This window comes from Euwallacea fornicatus, chromosome 24, assembly GCF_040115645.1.
Source record: "Euwallacea fornicatus isolate EFF26 chromosome 24, ASM4011564v1, whole genome shotgun sequence".
Classification (NCBI taxonomy): Eukaryota; Metazoa; Arthropoda; class Insecta; order Coleoptera; family Curculionidae; genus Euwallacea; species Euwallacea fornicatus.
In genome coordinates this window covers 1,994,760-2,017,064 of record NC_089564.1, presented here as the reverse complement: position 1 = coordinate 2,017,064, position 22,305 = coordinate 1,994,760, and the positions used below count along the sequence as shown (strand labels likewise).

The following is a 22,305-nucleotide window of genomic DNA, read 5'->3' as shown; positions in this document are numbered from 1 at the left end:
TCAATAATCCATTTTCTGAAATTGAACTCTGGGAGGGATGCAATTCTGTTATTGTTTTACGAAAAATAATGATTGTGGCCTATTTCTCATACCCAAGTTGTTAAATTGTTCCGAAAGTTCGTTGAAACAGGATTAGTAGAAAACTTAAAATATAATCGAGCGAAGGAGGCAAAATTGTAAAAGAAAAATAAAGGAATAGAAAATTGGAGTGTATGTGGAACTAATGGATATTCAGAAGCAGGTAAAATTTTTATGCTCTAAAATGGAGTATGCAGGATATTCGAAGTTTAGCAATTTTATTTTTAAAGATTGATTGACCGCCTCAGAACGCCGTAATAAAAGTTGCATAATACCACAGAGGGGATTTTTAAATCAATTAACTATCCTCAATAACCTATCGTTGCCTAATTAACCATCGAAAGCGGTGTAGCCCCTAAGGCTTAAACCGTGTCTTCGAAGTGGCATCGCAACTGCTTCAATACGGTTAGAAAAATATCCGACGTCATGTAGTCCGTTGGTACGTACCAGATCCTCCGGACGGTCCCGTTAATAAAAATCAAAGGGTGCCAGATCGGGTGCCCGAGACGTCATGGAACAGGACCGCTAAACGCAGGAAATGACGCTCGCGTTGCAGAGCCTGCACTGTTTCCACGTGAAAAGGGGAGAATTGATTCTCACGGGGTGTTCTCCAAATAATCTGATTGGAGACGTTTGGTTGGCTGGAGGTCTGTCGAGTACTGGCAGGAGGATCTTCCTCAGCGAGATTCAGGATGTCGTTTTAGAAACAAAAAAAAGAAATGATCTCCAAAGATTCTTTTACATTATACTGTATGTTTCCACTGACACACGTAAGCGCACTTAATGCAACTTTGCGGATACCCTGAAAAGCCAGTAATTACCAACAGCAGGTGAAATCTGACGGATATTATCGTGTGAAAGGTCATGAATAAAAAGTCATATTGCTATTATTATGCAACATTTATTGCGATGTTTTTGGCTAAGTCGATTTCTTTTAAGGGTGATTAATCACCTCTTAAAAATAAAATTACAATGTGTGATGTATGATAATTAGAAAAAAAAATGAAATTTAAATTTCTGAAAAGAGTTCGTGCAAAATAGCTTAAAGGCGTTTAGATATTAATAAAGTTGAACTAACATGGCTCGGAAACTAATTTATTTACGTCACTACACTTTTGATCGTTGAAAAGGGTACCACTGGTCCCATTTTACCTTATTATCTCATGAGAATCAGTAGCGTTCCGAGTCAAATGCAGATCCCCAAAGAGAGATGATGCAGAACAATTTAGAAGACTTAATAGATTTGAAAAACCGTAACTCTCCGAATTTTCAGGGTTTTTCGCGCATTTTACCCATACTTTTCCCCGTACATACTCACATATTTCAGCTCCTTATTGCTAATTTTCTAGTAATTTTTTACTGTGTTCGTAAAGTTGTGACAAATTTGTCATCTTTACGTTAACAAGGGTTTCATCTGAGCCCTTAATAAACGGCGAATGTTATCCTCAGTGTGTTTTAATGGAGAATAATGTACAGTTCCAAAGCTTCAGCGTCCCCCACTAGTGGATAAGACGTTAGTCCCAAGCAAAATGAAAAGATTAGCATTCGCCTCAAATTCATGAAACAGATTTTAATTTAAATCGAATTTGGTAGAAAATATCTAAATATAACGAATGTTACACAGAGTGTACAACATTGTCGGACCTTTTGTGCTTGCTTGCCGACTGGCAAGTGACTTTCACCTCTCGTCCAACACATCTGTAGGCGCAAAGGGAATCTTTTACCAATTTAAATCTAGAAAATTCTAAAAAAAAAAAATGAAGACCGGTAAAAATACGTCCGAATATTACTGGTTTTTTCATGGACTTTCACCGATTTTTGAACGAACATTTTCGAAATCACTGAATTTGGCGAATATGTATAATAATAAATACAGAAAGGCCGCCGTGCTCATCCGACCTCACCCTCCTATTTTCTCTATCTGAAACCCTACGAAGACACGCTCATACAATGCTACACAAGCTGTATCTTTGAAATAATTTAATGCGAAAATTACATGGGACTGCCAGAAGTTCCCTTCCCTGATGCTACAAGACATCAGGAGGATCGAAAAACACCTTTTGTATTGCCGTTTGGGGCGGTAAATGCACAATTTAAACATTTTAAACAAACAAATCATCGCACAAGGATGAAAATTATATATGCGCTAAATTATATCTACGCCATCCTGTACTTAGGCAAAATTCGATTTTATTGATTTTACTATGATTACCTTTAAATAAAGACAATGATTGTGATGTAGGCTAAGTTAACCAATTGAATTATGTCTACGTGTGCACGATTGGATTTCGACAGAAATCAGGCTTGTTTCAATAACGTTCATATCTCAGCGTCTAGGCAGTATCAGGGGCGAACACCTGGGCTACATTCTAGGCCAGCCTCTGGTGGGGGGACTCCCAAATTTCCCGCAGAACTACTCAAAGCAAGACATGGGCGTATCGGAGGCACTCCTGGTCCTCGTGAGTAACTTCGCGAAAACCGGAGACCCGAACGTCCCCGGATCGCACAAGGAAGTTCCGGATTATGGGACTGCTATGGAGAAAACGCGCTATCGAGGGCTTAACTGGGATCCGTACGAAAGTAGCACTCAGTACTATTTGAGTATAAGTAAGTATAATTTATTACAATGAAGCTAATCATTCCTCTTCACTATCAGGCATAATCCTGTAATAATCGCAGATGCCACCATGGCACATTTAACTCGACGATTCTCTTAAGTTCAGGCTTTCAAGCGGAATACTGATAAACTGAGAACGGGTATTAGGTCGATTGTCCCCTATATTGCGATGACGATGCATAATGTAGTTTAGAAGTCAATACGATATGTTTGGTGACCTGATTTAAAAATTTCGATCTACGGGGTATCACGGTAAATCCAATTAAAAGTTTTCCAATTTTGAAAATAACTCTTCCTTGTCGTCCCCTTTTGCAGAGCATATTCATAATGCCTAAATTTGTTTGTCCTGCTTCGGCCATAATAAATCTTGAGGACGGTTTCACAGGGTTGGCGTCTAGGGTTTGTTTGAGCCCTTATTCATTTTGATGTTAATTTATAAATTTCATGCAGTTTGGAATATAAATGATAGCGTTGATAGCTGTTTAATGCTTGAAATAACCGACCGATGTTTAATGAATATACGTATGTGGCCGCCAGAAAGTCCCGACTTACATCCGTTGGACTTTCTGTGCGTTTTGTTGAAGTCGTTGGCATGCAAATCCGTACTTAACGGTAAAAAAAGGTTGTGAGGTGGTGTTCGAAAAGGTGTGTTTACAATCGGAGACAATAAGTAAACCTCGTTTAATGTGCGATAAAGTTTTGGTTTAATGCTTGGAAAATGTGCTGATGTAAACGGTAAACATTTCGAAAATTGACTTTAATTAATATTTTACAATTTGGAGGACGAAGGTGAGGATCTGAGATCGACGAAAGGCATTATTGACTTCATTAAGTAAAGTAAAATTGACTTGATTGATTCAAATAACTGTAGACTACAATTTTTCAAAAAGCTATTTTTTCGTTTTCACATTCGACCTTGCGGGCGAGGCCCGTCAAGCAAGTAAAATTAAAAGTGTGAAAATTCACGGAATAACTTAATTGAAAATATCTCGAAACCCGTTAAAGGTACGAGTTCGTTTACCGAATCCTTTTGGATATGATGTAGTTAAGAGCAGCAGAATTCGATGATATTTACGTTGTTGTCGCTGATAAATGAAGGTTAAGTCGATTTTCTGCAATCAGGCAGAAAACTGAAACTAAATTCCGAATTTACAGAATCGAAAAATTATTTCGACCCCGTATAAAATAAAAATCAGCAACTTTTCTATGAGGAAAGTTTAGCTGAATCGCCATATTTTTTTACCGTGTAGCACACAAAATTCGGTTCCGGGACACCCTGCACACCTGCCAACTACCCACCCACATACCCAAACTGTTCCTGCAATGGTAATGGAGCTTCAAATAATTTTTCGAAATTTATTTCTAATCCAAATGAGCTGCTTATTCATTGTCGTAGTCACTGGTAAGAGTTCTGTTATGTCGGAATTATTTATTTCCTTTCTTGTCTGGTTCTGATATTCTATTTAGGTGGATTTTTTTCTGGATGCTACGCCTGTGTTAGACAGTTAATGTTGTCCATCATGTTCATTTCGTATAATCGCAAAGCCTGCATCTACATCGAAAAAAATCAACTTGAGAACCGAAAGCAAAAGCCAACCAGTTAATTTAAACGTTAAACTTCGATTATCCGAGAACGCGTGAAGTAATTGCTTTAAGAAGGAGCTCCAATTAACCGCCTCTATGCACTTTATGATCCTACTTAAACGAAGTTTCAAGACTTCTTTTGGTTTCTGAGATGGAGCGATATCGGTACCTATTTTTTGCGATTTTCAAAGTGCTGTAAAATGAAGGCCCCAAAAATACTTTTTCGTTGGAAACGCCATTAGCTGGCCCTTAAATTTCAATTACCTAGTGATATATCGCATCCTTGTTCAAATAAGCTTGAGTTATTTTATCAGGCAAAGGACAACGAATAAAGTGTTTCCTTTTACGAAAGATTTGGCGACGTTACGTTTGCAATTTCAGTCTTTATCAAGACTAAACCCGAAATCCAACAAACAGGCACTTTTCCGTATTCCCTATGCACAATCGAATGATATCCTTGATAACGACTAAAATTGCAGTTGAAGAGTCGGCAATTCTTACCTAAAAAAAAAAAAAAGGTTTTTTTTCGTATTCTTCACTTGACGACGTCCTTCAGATTTCAACCCCTGTTAACAGTCGTTGGTTTTATCGTCGCATCCGTAAAACTGTTAACATTTAAATGTGCCCTTCGAAAGTACACAGTATAATGTCAAAGATGGGAAATCGTTTCCTTTTTCTGAAATGACGTTCTAAACCGTATTGAGTAAGACCCTTTCAGCAATACTGAAAAAATGTCCCATCAAATAAATGTCTCTAATCACATATATTGCCTGGATAACGCCGCGTAAGAAGCAGTTGCACCCTTCCGACGTACGAAGGGTGCAGGCTTTGCAACCCAAAGGTCATCCGCTACGTTTAGTGTTCCTTCTCCATGGGCCCCGCGGTCACCCGATCTAATACTTCTTGACTTTTATTTATAGATCGGTATAAAGAACGTAATATACAGGGTGTCTGTAAAAGATCTGTACAAAATCCTACCACATGTCCCTGGGGCGAAAATACGACGATTTAACCTAATTTGTCTGATGCAAAAGTGGACGGTGTTCGAAATGTACGGTGTCAAAGTTAAGATTAAAAAATCGCAAAAAATTAATTACCTCGTTGGTAACGCTGCTATCTGCACAAAATGTCGTATCGGGGGGTTTTTAGGGGAGTGAAATCAGAATCCGTTTACGTTTTCGAGAGGGCGTTGTCAGCGCTCGATGAACCCTCTTTAAAAGGGCACAACTTTTTTATCACTCGGTATAAGATTTATTTATGACTAAATTTGTGTTTTCCTACGAGTTTTAGGAAAAAAAGGTCTCATGATGGAATTCTCTACAAGCACTCTTTCTTGAGATATTTGATTTTTAAAGTTTGCCGCATCTCTAGTGCAGTAACTATCCGTAAAATTGAATACTTCGTAAACTATTTGAAAACGCAATTTTAACTAATAAATCGTGCACTTCATAATTAATTATAAAATATTAAAATTATAAAATATTAAAATAATATTAAAATATATTTTTTTAACTGTTCGCTTTTATTAAACGTTCAAAGTGATCGCCGTTAACGTCCCTACAAAGATTAATTCGACATAAGAAGTTAAAATGGGCTCCGGAAATATGTGGTAGGATTTTGTACAGACCTTTTACAGACACCCTGTACATTAATGAAATACGTACGATCGAAAATGTTTGTAACTATATTGGAACAGTTGTGAGGAAAATTCAAAGCCAGGGCGGGTCCTGTAAGTTATGCCAATTCTTAGATACGTCGAGTGACTCTTGTGCTCAGCTGTAGATTTAATAGTCGTCATTGTTCAAAATTGTTAGTTTCATAAACTGTTTATAAAATCATATCGCTAATATTATTCAACTTTTATTATTGTTTCTTTTCTCGTTCAATTGGCTTCTTTTGAATGGATTAACCGTCCCTTAAAAGTAAAATCGTAAAACTTCAACCACCCTTCGTAAATCAAGTGCAAGATGTAAGGGAACTCCGTCTGCATTTTAGATACCAACCAACGGCTCTATACGTGCAAAAGCTATAAAGTTGTTGAGCACCCACATGATGGTCCCATATAGCGCATTAAAAGCAAGGGCAAGACTGTTCTAATATGCGGCTCACATACGCCTTCGTCATCAACGTTTTATATAGAATTAGTTCTAGGTGCAGATATTTTACATGGGAAATATATTTTTTTCGAAAATAAATAGAAAGCTAGATTTTTCGCTATTTCTTGGAATTCTCAATATTAGTTATTACTAACAATCTCCCGCCGCAGCTCAAGGGTTGCTCCTATGTCGCCCATACACAGCTATCAGCATCAATTTATTCCGTAACCCTTACAAAATACGCAATAAGTTACTTACTATATCCGTTGTTCCACAGTGCCATTGTGTCTCTCAGCCAAACTATGCAATTTCAGGTATAAAAATGAAACTGAATTTATCAACCCTCTTTAGCCCGAATGGAGCTCCATTGAAATACGCACCAAGTTTGCAAAAATACTGCATTAGCAGATTAGCCTATATTATGTTATGAACACACTTTTGTTATTGAACAAATCCCTGCACGGTCCCTCTAGTACCATAACAAAAGTGAACATTTTTTCGCCTTTTGAATCGCGAGAATAATCAGGACCCCAAGACCCTGAGGTGCGACCATCGAAAAAGTCTAATGATATTTTTTCAAAATCATAAAACCAATAACAAGTAATTTCAGCTGTTGTTTGTAATCTACTACGTTAGGGCAAGTCCTCACTCTGTATACGTATTCCAATAGATTAAAAAAAATCTAAAAGTAAATAAACAATTTTTTTGCTGATATGAAAAAATATGAATTATATGCTCTGCTAAATTATTAGGTTGATTCAATTTCATTCCTTCGGTACTAGCTGGTGTTTAGCAGGTACCCAGAAAATTCTGGGTTTTACCATGGAACGAAAACATTTAACTCTAGATGAGATGAATCGAGCGGTAGGCCTTCTTTAACCTGGCTAGAAACATATTGAATTAGATGAGCGCATGGATGTTTCCCAATGTGTTATCGGTCTAATATGGGGGCGCTTTAGGGAAACTGGAACTCCGCCCGAACAACAGCCAGAACGTGAACGCGTTGCAACTGCAGCTCAAGATTGATTTTTAGTTTTAACGGCTAGAAGACGATCTACAATCGTGGTACCTGGATAGGTTGCAGATTTACAATTAAGTCTACATGAAGCGGATTTTCGTAACTGAAGACCATTGGGATGTCCACCTCTTTAAAGAGCCAATCGCGCTGCAAGATTAGAGTGGGGAAAAAATATCGAAATTAGAATCGAACTGATTGAGCTACAGTTCCATTCGCTGACCAGTCCAGATTAGATATCGCTCAGATTCTCACCGAATAAGACTGTGGAAACGGTCTGGAAATATTGAACGCCTACGACATGTCCAAGAAGTCTGTTCATATACAAGATGTTAATGAATGCGTGTTATACCCTCAATCTAACTTACATGGAATCGCTCGGTATTTTACAGAAAGGTGTTTTCACTTATTTGTTTTTGCATTTAAATTTAAAAAAATGTTGTATTTATTGATAAATACTGGGATGTCTCAAAGAACTGTTGCCCCTACAGTTGGTGTTTCACAGGGGGTAGTTTCAAAAACTTATTCAAGGTACTTAAAATTAGGATAATTGCAAAACAGGCCAAGAAGAAGTCGCCAAAGCGTTACTACTGATCGATGAGACTGATTTTTAGAGCAAATAGCTAGAAGAAATCCAACGGTAACAATTCTAGAGCTTTTAAGGCAATTTCTACAAGCGACAGAGATTCGCGTATCCATGGAAACGATTTGGAGCTAGAGAATTATTTAGTCGAAGACCACTAAATGTCCTCGAATTGACGGGACAACATAAACGCGATAGATTAAATTGGTGTTTGCAGCACCAATATTGGTCAATGGACGGAATGGCAAAACGTCATGTTTTGGGACGAAACCGAGATTGGTCTTAGATCTGATGATCGGCGTTTCCCTGTTTTAAGAGGCTGTGGAAAGCAAGCCAGGCTCCAAACCGCCCGATCTGTCGCGAAATATAAAGGGGGAACAGTAATGTTTTGGGGCGGCATAATGATAGAAGAAGCTCCCTTAATTCCCATTCGACCCACCTTAACTGGGCAGAGGTACGTAGATTTGGTGCTCCAACCAATAATAACAACTGGGAGAGATGCTGTTGGAGAGAATTTTTTATTTGTGCACGACAATGCCCCACCGCGCACCAGTAGAGTCACGAAAAATATCTTGGAAACGGAGGGAGTTTTAACACGGCCTGCTTATTCTCCAGACCTGAATCCCGTAGAACATTTATGGGACATGATTTAAAAAAAGGTTGGGGCTCGTCAATACAATCTGGGAAATACAGAACAACTGATACAAGTAATTCTTGAAGAATGGAGAAATCTTCCTCAAGAAAAAGTTGACAACTTTTTAAGAAGCGTGCCGCGTCGCGTTCGTTCTTGCATTGAAGTTAGGGGTAGAAATACAGATTACTAAAACACCCCAAAAAGTCTATAATTTCATTTATAATTTGAATTTCTTATAAATTTTACTTTTACAAAATGAGAGCTTTTAGCTTATTTTCGTTATTACATACAGAATTGTTTTTTTTTCTTTGAATTCTCGTAATATAAATAATTTTTGGACCTAATTTTCCTAAACCCTAAATTTCTAGCACACAATTTCCACCAAAAATCATTTCTTTGCAAAATATTGGATGATTCCATATAAGTTTGAGTGTATACTTATAGGGCATACAGGGGGATTGAAAATTGACCAACTTTTATTAACAAACTCTTATGCGGAAAACGTAGCGTATCTAGCCAGGGCTAGATTTATTAGTGATGCTCATATTAATAAAACACAGAACAGTAGCAGTTAATAGGGCAAACTTTGGAGCTCAGAAAGATCCGTAGAATTTGAAGAAGAGGTGCTTCATAGGATTGAACAAGGCCATTCAAGTAGCACTCGAACTATTGCAAGTGACATGACAGTTAATCACGTAACTGTCTGGCAAGTTTTCAGAGAACAACGGCTCCACCCTTATCACCTAGTTCAAGCACTGAGTTCAACTGATTATGTATGGTATACCTTTTTCACCCGGTGGGTCATACAACGTTATTAAATAGAGACTGAGCTTCCACGGTTTGGTCTTTTTTCTGACGAAGCTATCTTCACCAAGAAGGGTATTTTTAACTCCCGGAACTGTCACATTTAGGCTGACGAAAACTCTCGTGCTATTCGATCCGCCAACTTTCAACAAAAGTTCGGCATCAATATGTCGGCCAGTATTGTTGATGACCATTTAATCGGACCATACCTTCTTCCACCTTGTCTTATCACTCCGATTTAGTTGAATTTTGGTCAAGAGATCTTGCCCGAATTGATGGAAAAAGTGCCTCTGGAGATTCGTCACCAAATGTGGCTACAACAAGCTGTAGCACCGGCACGTTATTCGCTAGTCGTTCGAAAATACTTAAATAAAAAATCGATGAAAAATGGATTGGAAAAGGGGGCCAGTTGCATGGCCACCACACTCTTCCGACTTAACTCCTCTCGACTTTTTTTTATGGGGCCATATGACGAGACTTGTTTATGAGACACTCATTGAGTCGGAAAAAAATCTATTATTGCCCAAGCAAGACCTGACATCTTAGAAAGAGTGTATGAAAATATGATACGTAGAAGCAATACGTGCATTGAGATCGATGGTCGCCATTTTGAACAATTATTAGAGTTATCGACAGATTAAAAAGTCGTGCTGAGTGTCATTTGCCGTGTTTGATTAATATGAGCATCACTAATAACTCTAGCGATGGCTCGAAAACGGTGCTTTTCCGCATACGAGTTTATTAATAAAAATTGGTCAATTTTCAATCCCCCTGTATGCTCTATAAGTATGTAACAGGTATTCATTAACACCGCGTAGAGATGGCACAATAATGGTATGGGCGGGAATGATGATTGACGGCACAACCGAACTCGCATTTCCAAATCGATTCCTAACAGCTTGATAGTACATCGACACCATTCTTGACCCAAAAGTTCGACCATTTGCTACCCATCTCGGCCAAAACTTTCGCCTCGAGCATCACAATGCTCGTCTACACGTCGCCGGTGTTTTGATAGACTTGTTGACCAACGAAAGAATAGTTGCATCGCCGTGGCCAGCACAATCGCCAGATCTGAATCCAATTGAGCATGTCTTGGACATACTTCGAAGGAAAGTTTGGCCACATATGGCCAATATTCAGGTGCCATTCGATTCCGGAAGCTACTGTCAGAAGAATGGGTGAGGATGCCACAAGCGGAAATCAACATTATCGCATTGAGTACAGACGAGAGAAGTAAGGCCGTATTTAATAACCGTGGGGGGACAAACTTTGTATTAGACTTCATCTTTTTTGGTTGATCAATAACTTTGGTTAAGTTGAAAGAAGGGCGTTTGTAGTTGTATTTACAACTTATGAATAAATCAATATAATTTAGAAATGTATCAACAAGAGCTTAGGTATGTTGTATATTAAACACTTTCTGACGCTATAAATGCGTAAATTTATTTTCTAACTAATTTCAATAGAGCTTCAATCTATTTATGAAAATATTCTTGGATTTTTCCGGTGTATGTATTACCGTGCGGTGCCTATAGAAAATTTAAATCGTGTTGTATCAAAGGTAAGTCGAGAAGCTTTAGTCAGGTCATAAGGGCGCGTCGCAAACTCCTCTTCTGTAATAAAGCCTCTTCTCTTCTAGAGAAAGATATTAATTGTATCATAATTATGGCAGAGATATAATATAGGTAGAGCTTCAATTAAATGCTGCTTTATTAGTGCTCTGTCAAGATTTGTATTAGTTATTCACAAGGACCAACTAGAAATTTTGATATACTCGCAGAGGGTGAATTTCGTTAGTCAGAAGAAGGTATTCTAGATTTCCAGAAAAATGTTACTTTGTTACTATGCCAAGTCATGTTTTTATGAACACAGCAGCAAAATGGATAATCCAAAAGGTTTTTGATTTACAAGTGCAGCCTGCAGTATACTGTAACTAGTTCCTTAAAGACTCAATATAATGTCTTACTGCAACTGTCCAAATCAACCACTTTACCGGCTTTCCACTGGCATGGAAAGCCAAAAATTTTTGCAGAGTTTGGAGAGATTTTAGAGCGAACCAAGTTTCGAATGAGCCTTAAGTGGCTTCACATTCATATTAATATCATTTTGATCGTAGTTTCACGGAAATATGAAGGCAATTAACGGTATAAGGTGAGTGTTATCATAAGAAAGACAACTCCGATGTAATTCGAATAATCCGTGTAATGCATCATGTGCTGTATAAACCCATAATTAATATTAAATGTTATTCAGAGATTACGAACTCAAGTTGTCATTGCGAGCCATTACGTGTGTTTGATTTTAAAGGGTAAATACACGTTGCAGAATACGCGTCCTAAATTGGAGACAAATATGGAAATAAGCCTAACAGTGTTTAATTTTACAACAGGCTAATTTCGAAGCCATAGCGGTTAAATAGTTAAGCCAGTTCGATTTCGGGCTGCTAATGAGAAAATTTCACACGTGTTTAACCGACAATTCGATAAGATTTGTTTGTTTGTTACAACGGTTAATTCAGCACAAGTATCGGCTTTTTCCCTAAGAAACCCTGGATATCTCTATATTTTCGTTACATCGTTGATTAGTAGAAGACCTGCAGGTCGATGGTCATTAGTTTGTTCCTCTTTGCACGGTCCCTTAAGATCCAATCAAGGGAATAGGAATACTCTCCGACGTCTTGAGACATTCAACAAATGTTTGCGAACTCTTAACCCGTGTCTATCCATATATTAAATAAGACGCTTCTCAAGGTAACACCTGAGCAAGACGGACACATAATTTTCAAAGTATCAGCGTTGAAAGTTCGATACGCCCCTGGAAACTTTGGGGGTGGTGGGAAAAGTTGATGAAATTGAAACCAAAAAGATATCTGGAAAGAAGTGTTAAGTTGGGTATCTGGTGCGTCGCATTTCAGCAAGGAATATTGAGAAAACATCGTTATTGTGGTTAAACGACGTGAAGCTTCTTGTGAAAGTAGGAGTAGTGATATTTTCAACTCTGTGAAATAAGCATCGAATGGCATTCTACCAGGTATACCGGTATGAAGTGAGCGTCAGGATGTAAATGTCTCGATATAGGGAATTTGTTGTAAACAAACCTTTTTTTTTATTGCTTGGCTGGTATGCAAACTGACAAACTTATTTAGTACACATCAAGTCCTTGAACAAATAACAATATATTATTTCATTGTGCTAAAAATGTCGGGTTTTGTACCACAAAATGATGATTTGCGGAGAGCATTAATTTTTTGCTTTCATTTGAAGAAAAGTGCTGCAGAGTCGCATCGAATGCTTGTCGAGGCATACGGTGGTTATGCTTTATCAGAAGCAACATGCAAAAGATGGCTTCAACAATTCAGAAATAACAATTTTGGTGTGCAAAATTAAGAACGTGGCAGACCACCAAAAAAGTTCGAAGACGCCGAACTGCAATCGATATTGGATGAAGATGGCACTTTAAGTCAAAAGCAAATGGCAGAAGTGTTAAATGTTGCACAACGAACAATTTCCGATCGTTTAAAAGCTATAGGAAAGATCCAAAAGTGTGGAAAAAGGGTGCCGCATCAATCGAATGAAAGACAGATGGAGAACCGAAAAAACACCTGTGAAATTTTGCTTCGGAGGCACGAAAGAAAATCAGTTTTGCATCGAATTATTACTGGAGATGAAAAATGGATTTATTTTCAAAATCCTAAACGGAAAAAATCATTGGTTGATTCGGGACGACCATCATCATCGACTGCAAAACCTGATCGATTCGGCAAGAAGGCAATGTTGTGTGTTTGGTGGGATCGGAAAGATGTCATACACCACGAGCTTTTAAAACCTGGAGAAACCGTTAATACTGTTCGCTACCGACAACAATTGATTAATTTAAACAATGCATTGATCGAAAAACGATCAGAACGGGCCAGAAGACACGGGAAGGTAATTTTGCTCCATGACAACGCACCTGCACACAAAGCAACACCGGTACAGGATACCATCAAAACATTTGGCTGGGAGTTGCCACCCCATCCGCCGTATTCACCAGACTTGGCCCCTTCGGACTACAATTTGTTTTCATCGATGGGACGCGCATTGGCTGAGCAGCACTTCGATTCCTACGAAGAAGTAGAAAATTGGGCGTCTAATTGGTTTGATGCCAAAGAGGCACATTTCTATTGGCGTGGTATCCGTAAATTGCCAGAAAGGTGGTCAAAATGTGTAGAAAGCAATGATCAATATTTTGAAATTTTTTTTTTTTCTTTCCTTGTTGAAATTGATGTTTTATTTTCACAAAATAGCGCTCATTTCATATCGGTAGACCTGGTATACTGAGATGACCAAGGCCTCGAAGAAATCGACAGTGTCGACGGCAAGTTGTTGGGCTGCCAGAACAATATATGATCAGAGCCATCTGCCGTGTTATTTTTCGCTGGATCTCGACCCAGTCTTCGAGCTTACGACTTGCAGTACAGAAGGATGACCTGGAGCTAGGAGCGACGAAAACGAACGTTAATAGCCGTAAAAGGACACAACAGATAACGCTAATAGTACATTTTCCTCCAGAGCCAAAATTTTTTCCGTTCACATAGCGAAATCCTGCCTGGGTCTAATTGATTCAAAATAAACTGAACTGACAAGATTTAATTCGAATAATCGTGTTAATTAAATTCAGAGCTGCAATGAATTCCTCCTGTTGTCATGATAGCTTTGAATTTTAGTTCCTTATAACGGACCTTGTTCTAAAAAAAGAAAATCATGCTCTCCAATCTAATTCAAAATCGAAACTAAAGTTTGGTGCTCATAATAGCTTTCGCAACAGGGGGATAAATTGGCTTAGTTTGGATGTGCTTTAAGCCGATTAAACGTCACATAGAGAAAGCCGAAAGCTCCTTAACGAAGTTAGAAAGGTGTAACGCCATTTGAAGCTAAAATAGCACATTTACCTCTGAAATAGCTGGAAGTGTTACGTTTGGGTTTTGCTTATATGGGTTATTGATTGAAATTTCAAGATGGTAAACGGTTGAGTTGTGGGGGTATAGTGTAGTTTCAGGCTCTTTTATTAATCCATTAAATCTGGAATATAGCGTATATGCCAAAAGCAAAGCATCAATAAGGTAGCGAGAACATGGGGAGGGTCTTAAACACGTGCATTCGCGAATATGACGAAAGATACATGTGGATTTTGTGGTGCTAAGATACATATTTTAATGGATATTTTAACAAAAAACTAAAAAAAAAATCAAAAATTTTCGCCGATATCTTAATGTACAAAAACGAGGAAGGTACGTAAATGTGGCATGGCAGGACACATAGTCCAGTCGTGCTAAGGGAGGGTATGTTTTGGATAGTAAAACCAGTGATTCTGATATACAGGGCGGCAGAAAGCATTCTAAAATTTATGAAATTTCGTCGAGACGTTACTTCTTTCAAAACAAACTCTTATATGAGTTTCAGAAAAAGAAGAAACTTAATCTGCTCAATCAGATTTCATCAATCTCCAAGAAACTTTGTATTTTATGTTTAGAGATGAATAAAAACTCATTTTTCATTATTCCAATGAAAATATCTACTTTAAACTTTCTCAGATTAACAACATATTATACAGGGTAAAAAAATGCGTAATTTCCATACCACAAAGTATCAATCCACACGTCTATCATGAAGAATCTGATAAATCCAGAAGTTTTTAGGTTAAAAGTAAGCATCATCGCTATGAGTAAGAAAGGCCAATTTTCCTTAGTTACTCTCACCCTCTAAATTGGAATTACGTAGATCCTTTCCCCCGGCACAATTAAATCCGCTGCCGGTTTCAAAAACGAATCTGGGGGGTGGTAAATATTATGGATACTAAAACTAAAATCATACAAAATTGCTAATGGCATGAGTGTCACTCTCCACCTACGTGTATTAGCATTAAATATTGAATTTGAAGCCGAGTCAAGTTACACTATGAGAAAGTCTATGGTGGGATTAAGCTGATCCTTTGAAATCAATGATAAAAACATCGACAATTCTCAACTGATCTCTGGCTTTGTAGTTTATGTTTTCACAGCTTATCCCTTAGTCTTCTTCCGTAAAACGATGATTTTATTTCACATGTTATCAGTCCGGTGAATCGTGTTTAACACTACATTGAATAAATAGCTTCCATAATGAACATGTTCGGGCATTACAAAATCCGCACGTGATTAAACCAAGGAGATTTCGGCGTTAACGTTTAGGGCGGAATTTTTAACGACAATTTACTAGACTTGCATGTATTTAAGGAACGCTTAAGTGCAGATTAGAAGGAGCCTCGACTTAACTCCTTTGAACAACTTTTTTTGGGGCAAAGTGAAGCCAGATCTTTCCACAACGCCACCAACGCGTGAAGATATGAAATTGAGGATTCGAGAATCATTTTGGAGCATTACCGCGGAAATGCCTTCCAATACCTGAAGACCTTTTTCCTCGAGAGTTGCAGCGCGTGTGGAAAATGACGGAAAACGTTTTGAACAACTGTTGCTCTAATTGTCCCTAAAATATTTTACGCCAATGCTTGGATTTTCTACAACTGATAAATTAATGTCCAGTTCATTTTCTTCTAGCAAGACCCTCTTGTTTCGACTTTTCTTTTCATAATTAACATTTCCTGTCCGTTCAAAATGTGCCTTTAGACTTTCTAGCCTTCGGACATCTAGGTGTCCTCTGTTAGGAAATCGTTGCGCGTACACCCGAGATGATGATGATAAACAATTTCCATCACACGAACTAATTACATAAATCTTACCAGTAACTTCTCGTTAATTATGCGTCATCTCGATAGCCAGTTTTAAAATAAACAAGAAACCGTAAACGAGCTTCTAAACACTCAGACATTTAACCATGGATGCAGTTTTTCCTGGAATAATTAATGGTTCCATTAACACTTAAATAAACATGACATTCTTTCATACCAAAATAAAGAAAATTGAATGTTCTTTCATCCTGCGTCGTAGAAAAACACACAATATTATTCGGAAAAATCCGGAAAATTGCAGTTGAAAAGGTGAAAATTGAAGTTGTTATTGTGGACACCCTGTATGCATTTTCGATTAAGTTAGTTTTAGTACCTGCTAAGGGGCTCTTACGTAAGAGTCCCTCCTGAAATTATTAAAATCTAAGTTAAGGTGACTATGGTATTAATTTTTCTATGGGGCGTTGCAAATGTCTCAAATTTCTTTTAATACGTCATGGCTCCGAGTCACTGCATCCGAGGGTAAAAGAAAATCTACGAACTGACACCGGTGTAAAAGAGGGTTCTATCACGTGAAAAAAATGCGGGTGGTCCCATTTAAAAAATTACATTTTATATCGCTCCGCTTTCTTGGAACACCCTGTAGGGCAGTCGCTAATTTTAAAATAGACCTTCATTAGCCTCATATACATCCCCACAATTTACTTTTTATGGAATCGCAAATAAACTCATAGAAATCCGAGGGGCTGTTAAATGCACACTCTATATAGAATGCAGATGGCTGCCGTTGATCTATGAATTGGTCCAGATGTGTTGATTCAAGTAAAAAATTCATTACTTCGCCGTTGTGAAGAATAGATTATTACAGGAGGAGCACGTTTTGAGCAACTACTATGATATTTTTTCCGTGAACTGTCTCCTTTATACCGTTTTTACTAATAAATAAATAATTTGCAGAAAACTTGAAGATGTCTTCTAAATCCTTAAATAATCGATATCGAACATGTTTCTATATAAAGTTTTATTCCTTAAAATTACCTCTCCATTAATCTGCCTCATTTTATTAGTGCAATAAAAATTTTTTTTTACTTTAATTAGAAATTTTTTATTGCTTTTTAAGGTTAATAATTTAATATGGAAAACCCTGCACGAGCATTGAGGAATTTCTCAAATAACCCTAATTTGATGCGAGTGTAGTTAACTCACCTTAAAATGTAAAAGATTTGTGAATCGTTTCGACACAGTTTTTTAAAAAAACATTATGCGATTTATGCTAATAATAAAAAAATAAAATCATTGCTAATTAATTGAACCACTAAACCTGTGATGAGATACCATGTCACGCAGTCCGTGTTGGAATTGTGGGTTCTGCTCAGTAGAATAGTATAATATTAGAGCGAGGTGCTCTAATATTGCAGCCTCGTACTATGACAACTACTACGGTCGTACAAACTGGTAAACTTTCAAGACAATTAACAAATACCCTTGCCAGGATGTTTCTGGATATGGAACCGCTTAAGCTAAGGAATATAATCGTTTGTAAAACACACGTTCACCGATCGTAACGATGTAGCTCAACTGAATACAAACCTTATTGCTTAATTTAAAACTTAATGGTAACAATTGCGGGGACTTTTATTATGAAATGTATATGTTGCAAACATGCGAGTTTGTCCTTTTCCAAGAAACCAGTGAATTCGAAATATACTGGGTGTTTCCTAAATGTTAGACAAAAATTTAAGGGGATATTCTCCGAGTAATTTTAAGACTTTTTTATCCTGTGACGATTTTTGGAAAAACGCTTTGTTCCCTGGATACAAGACCATTCATGTTTATTGACTAAATTTTGTCTTTTTTATTAAAATGGTTAAAATAAGCGTGACAAGATAGTATGAATCTTGGAAAAGCACTAGTAAACACGTTGAATGTCATTTAGTTTGAACATGTTTCCAAATTTGTCACTTTTATCCTTTTTTTATCATAAATACATATATAAATGTTGAGATGACTGGCATTCATTTCATATATGGATTCGTGTATCCCCAGACTTGAACCCTTTGGATTATTTCCTATGAGATCATTTCAAATCATTAGTTTACACTAATTCAGGAGGAAACATGGACGATTTGATAAATCGCATAACTGATGGGAGAAATTGAATAAGAAACAGTCCTGGTATTTTTGAAAGAGTTCGGCTGTCCATGAGGAGAAGATTAGAAGCCTGCGTCCAAGCTAGCGGCAGTGGTTTTGGACAATTATTGTAGATTTAAATAAATTTCATGAAAAACATTTATCAGCTTGCATCCAAGAAACAAAGCATTTTCCCTAAAAACGTCAAATAACAATAAATTCTCAAAATCACTCAGAGAACAGACCCTTAAATTTTTGCCCATCATTTAGGACATACTATAAAATGAAAGTTAATCAAAAGTTTGTCTAAAGGTACCTCCATAGACCGTTTAAAACTGAAGAACCCAATGAAACATTTAGTTCTACCTCCCACACGTCAGATGTTTTTTTAGGGAGTTAGAGAATCTGCAATCTCAACTGCCTGCATGGTGGCAGGTTGGCTTTTCTCCCAAATCAACGATCGACCAAACTTTTTTCCTCTCCTCGGTATAACCGTGAGGCATTTCTTCATTTCAGTCTTCGAATTCAACTTTTGCCTTAACTTTACCTTTACTTCTCAGTTTTCTTTTTTTGTAAGCAAATTCCGATATTCTCTTTTGTGACGTTTCGACCGCATTTGATATTTGCTTCTCGTCTCTCGTTCCAGACTTGGTCGCAACCAAATATACAACGTTCCAAAGTTCGGTCCCTCCGCAATATCAATAATTATCCTCGCTCTGCTGGTTAATCCCTTTCACGTAGGCACCGACGACAACATCGTCATCGTTTGGATAAAATAGTGATTTATTTCCCCAAGTTTTGCTTGCACTTCCCACTTAACGTTTGGAATAAATCACTTCGTCTACTCACGTTGCATAAAATTAAATTATTTTTAACACACTTCGAGCTGTTTTATTTAAAGTGACAAAAGCGATTTTCTTCGAAATTAAGTTTAAAATTTTTAAAAATGCCAAACGAACATTTCTTGTTACGAAAGGGAAAACCCAAGGTGCATAAAAAAATTGATACTCATTCTCAGTTAAAGAACATTTCAACTCCAAATTTGTTTTTTTTATGAAATCAATTTTTTGGTAAATTTACGAAGAGGTTAAACGATTTTTTGCTGGAAAAGTTTTTTACTAAATCTGTTTCTTTTCCAGATATCAACATACATTAATGTGGCACGTTTAAAGTAACGCGTAATTTAAAGTAGGAAAAACCTTTATTAATGGAAAATAAAAATTTGCACATTTTAAAATTTTACCCAAAATCATGCTAAAAATTATTTTAAAAAATTTTTTAATTGAAAATATACTCAAAATCTTGACCGCCCGGGATTTTTTTACTTGTCTCCATGTTTACGCCCTCAGGAAATTTCTTAATTATTCGACAAAAAGTTCGACGACTAAATGCTCTTTTTTGAGAGAATCTTTACACATAAATCCAATAACTTTCAGCGCCGTTTTGATCACTTTCTTCATAAGCTAACACCATTGGAACTTCGTTATCCTTAAAAAAGTTCTCCATTTTTCACTTTTCAGTTAACAACTTTAGCTGAAAAATAAATAATTAGCTTCGTCTTAAAGGTTCTTTTGAAATTTATAAATGAATTCTATACTTAAAAAAATCTCTGAGTACGTTTTAGCGAAAACAGAGTTTTTATTCGACTGATAAATGTTTAAAATTAAGTTTTACGATGATTTTAAGTTAATCGTTCGAATCTGCGCATTCTGATTTTCCATTAATAAAGTTATTTTTGTAATTTAAATTATGTGTTATTTTCAATGTGCCATTCCAATTTTTCTTGATATCAGGAAAACGGAAAGTTTTAGGAAAAAACTTTTCCAGCAAAGAACACTTAATTATTTTAATTCTTCGAAAATTTACCAAATAAATAGATATTCCATTTAACAAACCAAAGTTCATATTGAAATATCGTATAAATGACCTGAAGTAAAAATTTGCTTATATGCGTCGAACGCCCCCTTTCATCACAAGCAGTTTTTGTTTGGAACTTTTTTTTTTTAATTTAATTTAAGTGATAATCGCTTGTATCGCTGTAAATGAAACAACCCGTATGGTAAATCTAACAGGGGACATTATCCATATGTTAATTATCAGCAATGCAATAAAAATATCATCAGAATCAGGCCAAAAATTTAAACAATTACGAGCGAGATACATAGAGACGCAGAGAGTGACGGTTCTTCCATATGGTCAAATGGTCAACGATCCCTCAAAAATATTTCAAAAATTAATATTCTTAAAATATATTTTCTTAAAAACATTATACGTATAATTTATAGCATGGTATGAACTCCCCGCATTGACCCAAAGACGACGAATGCTGTTCAATTGCAGCTAATGCCCGCAATCTCGGTCAAGAGCCGTCTAATGACATCTCTTGACACCACACATAGCTCACGTTTCACCGTGACTACCTTATTGTTCAAACCTTGGTAATACGCAATTTTTGAACGTGCTCCCAGATAAAAGAAATGATGGAGAAGATTATGGACGAAAGCGAGAACAACAAAGGGGAGCGGTGAAAAGTGCGAGATAATGATATTTAGCTCCTGCGCCCCGCCTAAATCAACGAACTGGAGTGATGGAAAGTGAGTCAGGGCAAAGCAATGATCCAGCAAAATCCCGGAAAATATCATTAACGTACCTTAATTTAGTCTAATCAGGATATAAATCCCCTTTCGCGTCCTGACAATTTTCCAGTAAATTTCACGGAATAGTTGTTGACATATTCGCGAAAAGGTTTCTGTATCAGTTTCCTTACTATAAGGAAAGTCATTTAATAAAGTGAAAATTCTTGTGTCTCTTTTCTTAAGCGTTCTTCCCTTCTACGGCACTCCTTCAACGTTTATGGCCCTAAGAGTTCACAATTCTTTATTTTCATTTGAGAAAAAGTTAAAATTTCAGTATGTTTTTCTTTCAGCTCAAAAGCCGAAAATGAGAAGTCATTATCGCGGTCACAAAATGGCTCTCTGGTTGAATTTGATACCTCAGCTGCACCAACCTGGCAATGATGATGTTAGCATGAGGCATCACCACTTTTTTGAGAGGGAATCCCATTATTACGCAGGTAGGTATGTCTATTGCAATAATATCTCTTAATCTAAGATAAAGAAGTCCCCGAGTTTCAATAATAAATAAATTGCGTTTTACAGGGCGGTCCCTCTCTAGAAAATAATCATAAGGATGTCAATAGCCACAAAAGATACGAGGTCGGTTAGATTGGGACCAAGTTGCCCGACTTGGACTTCAAAGATGTGTCGTTTTGAAATTTTGAAAATTTCGATCACTTTCAGGGATATCGGGAATAAAGCTGAAATTTTGGAAATTTTTTTCATTTCTTATCATATTTGCCCGGGTAATTTAAAATTATTAACGCTGGATTATTGAAGCTTTTGCTCTTCTACGACGTAGCAGTATCTTATTTCAAATCCAACGTTGGGACTATTGTACAATCATCACCCATTTTGGTGTTCATCGCAGACGCCATCTTGCATTTCCGCTTTTCTACTCGATGTTCGCTTCTCTACTACTTGTTTCTTGTCCTGTCACCTCTGAACCATCCCTCGTGAAATCCAAGCTTTCGATACTTGTCCTAAACTGCACGACCACACTTCAGTATGTGCCATATCATCGTAACCAGAAAAACAACTGATTTCGAAAATACGAAAATTCGAGATTGCACCCATGGCAAAAATCAAAATTGATGGCGGTCCCGAAAAATTTCTATCTCGAGGTTCGTATACGACATCGCCACGTTACAGAAGAGAGAAAGCAGCGATGATGAGGCACCGATCATTTTGAGTTGCCTTGCGAAGTAAGCCGAGGAAAAAAAAAACGTTTTGCAAAACTTCAATTGTTTTTTTTTTAATTTCTCGAAAAAAACGCCGGAATTTTTCAAATTTTGCAGCTGCACATTTTTCAGCTTTTCGCCAGTTTAGCGGACCTCGAATCTTTTACGGCCACCCAAAGTCCTCACCGACGAGGTTCAGAAACGGAAACCCCTGTATGCGCGACAGATATTTTACCCTTTATATTTAATTAGGTACCTTCCGG

At 37.1% G+C, this 22,305-nt stretch overlaps 1 protein-coding gene across 5 annotated transcripts in view; it reads left to right on the top strand.

Moving 5' to 3' along the window:
• The window catches only part of LOC136346742 (neuroligin-4, X-linked-like), a 155,275-nt gene that overhangs the window by 122,576 nt on the left and 10,394 nt on the right, over positions 1 to 22,305 (top strand). For all 5 annotated transcript variants that reach the window (XM_066296126.1, XM_066296125.1, XM_066296122.1 and 2 more), the window contains 2 exons: positions 2,409 to 2,685; positions 21,173 to 21,319. In XM_066296126.1, the coding sequence (XP_066152223.1) occupies positions 2,409 to 2,685; positions 21,173 to 21,319 (424 nt within the window). The remainder of the gene's footprint in view (positions 1 to 2,408; positions 2,686 to 21,172; positions 21,320 to 22,305) is intronic.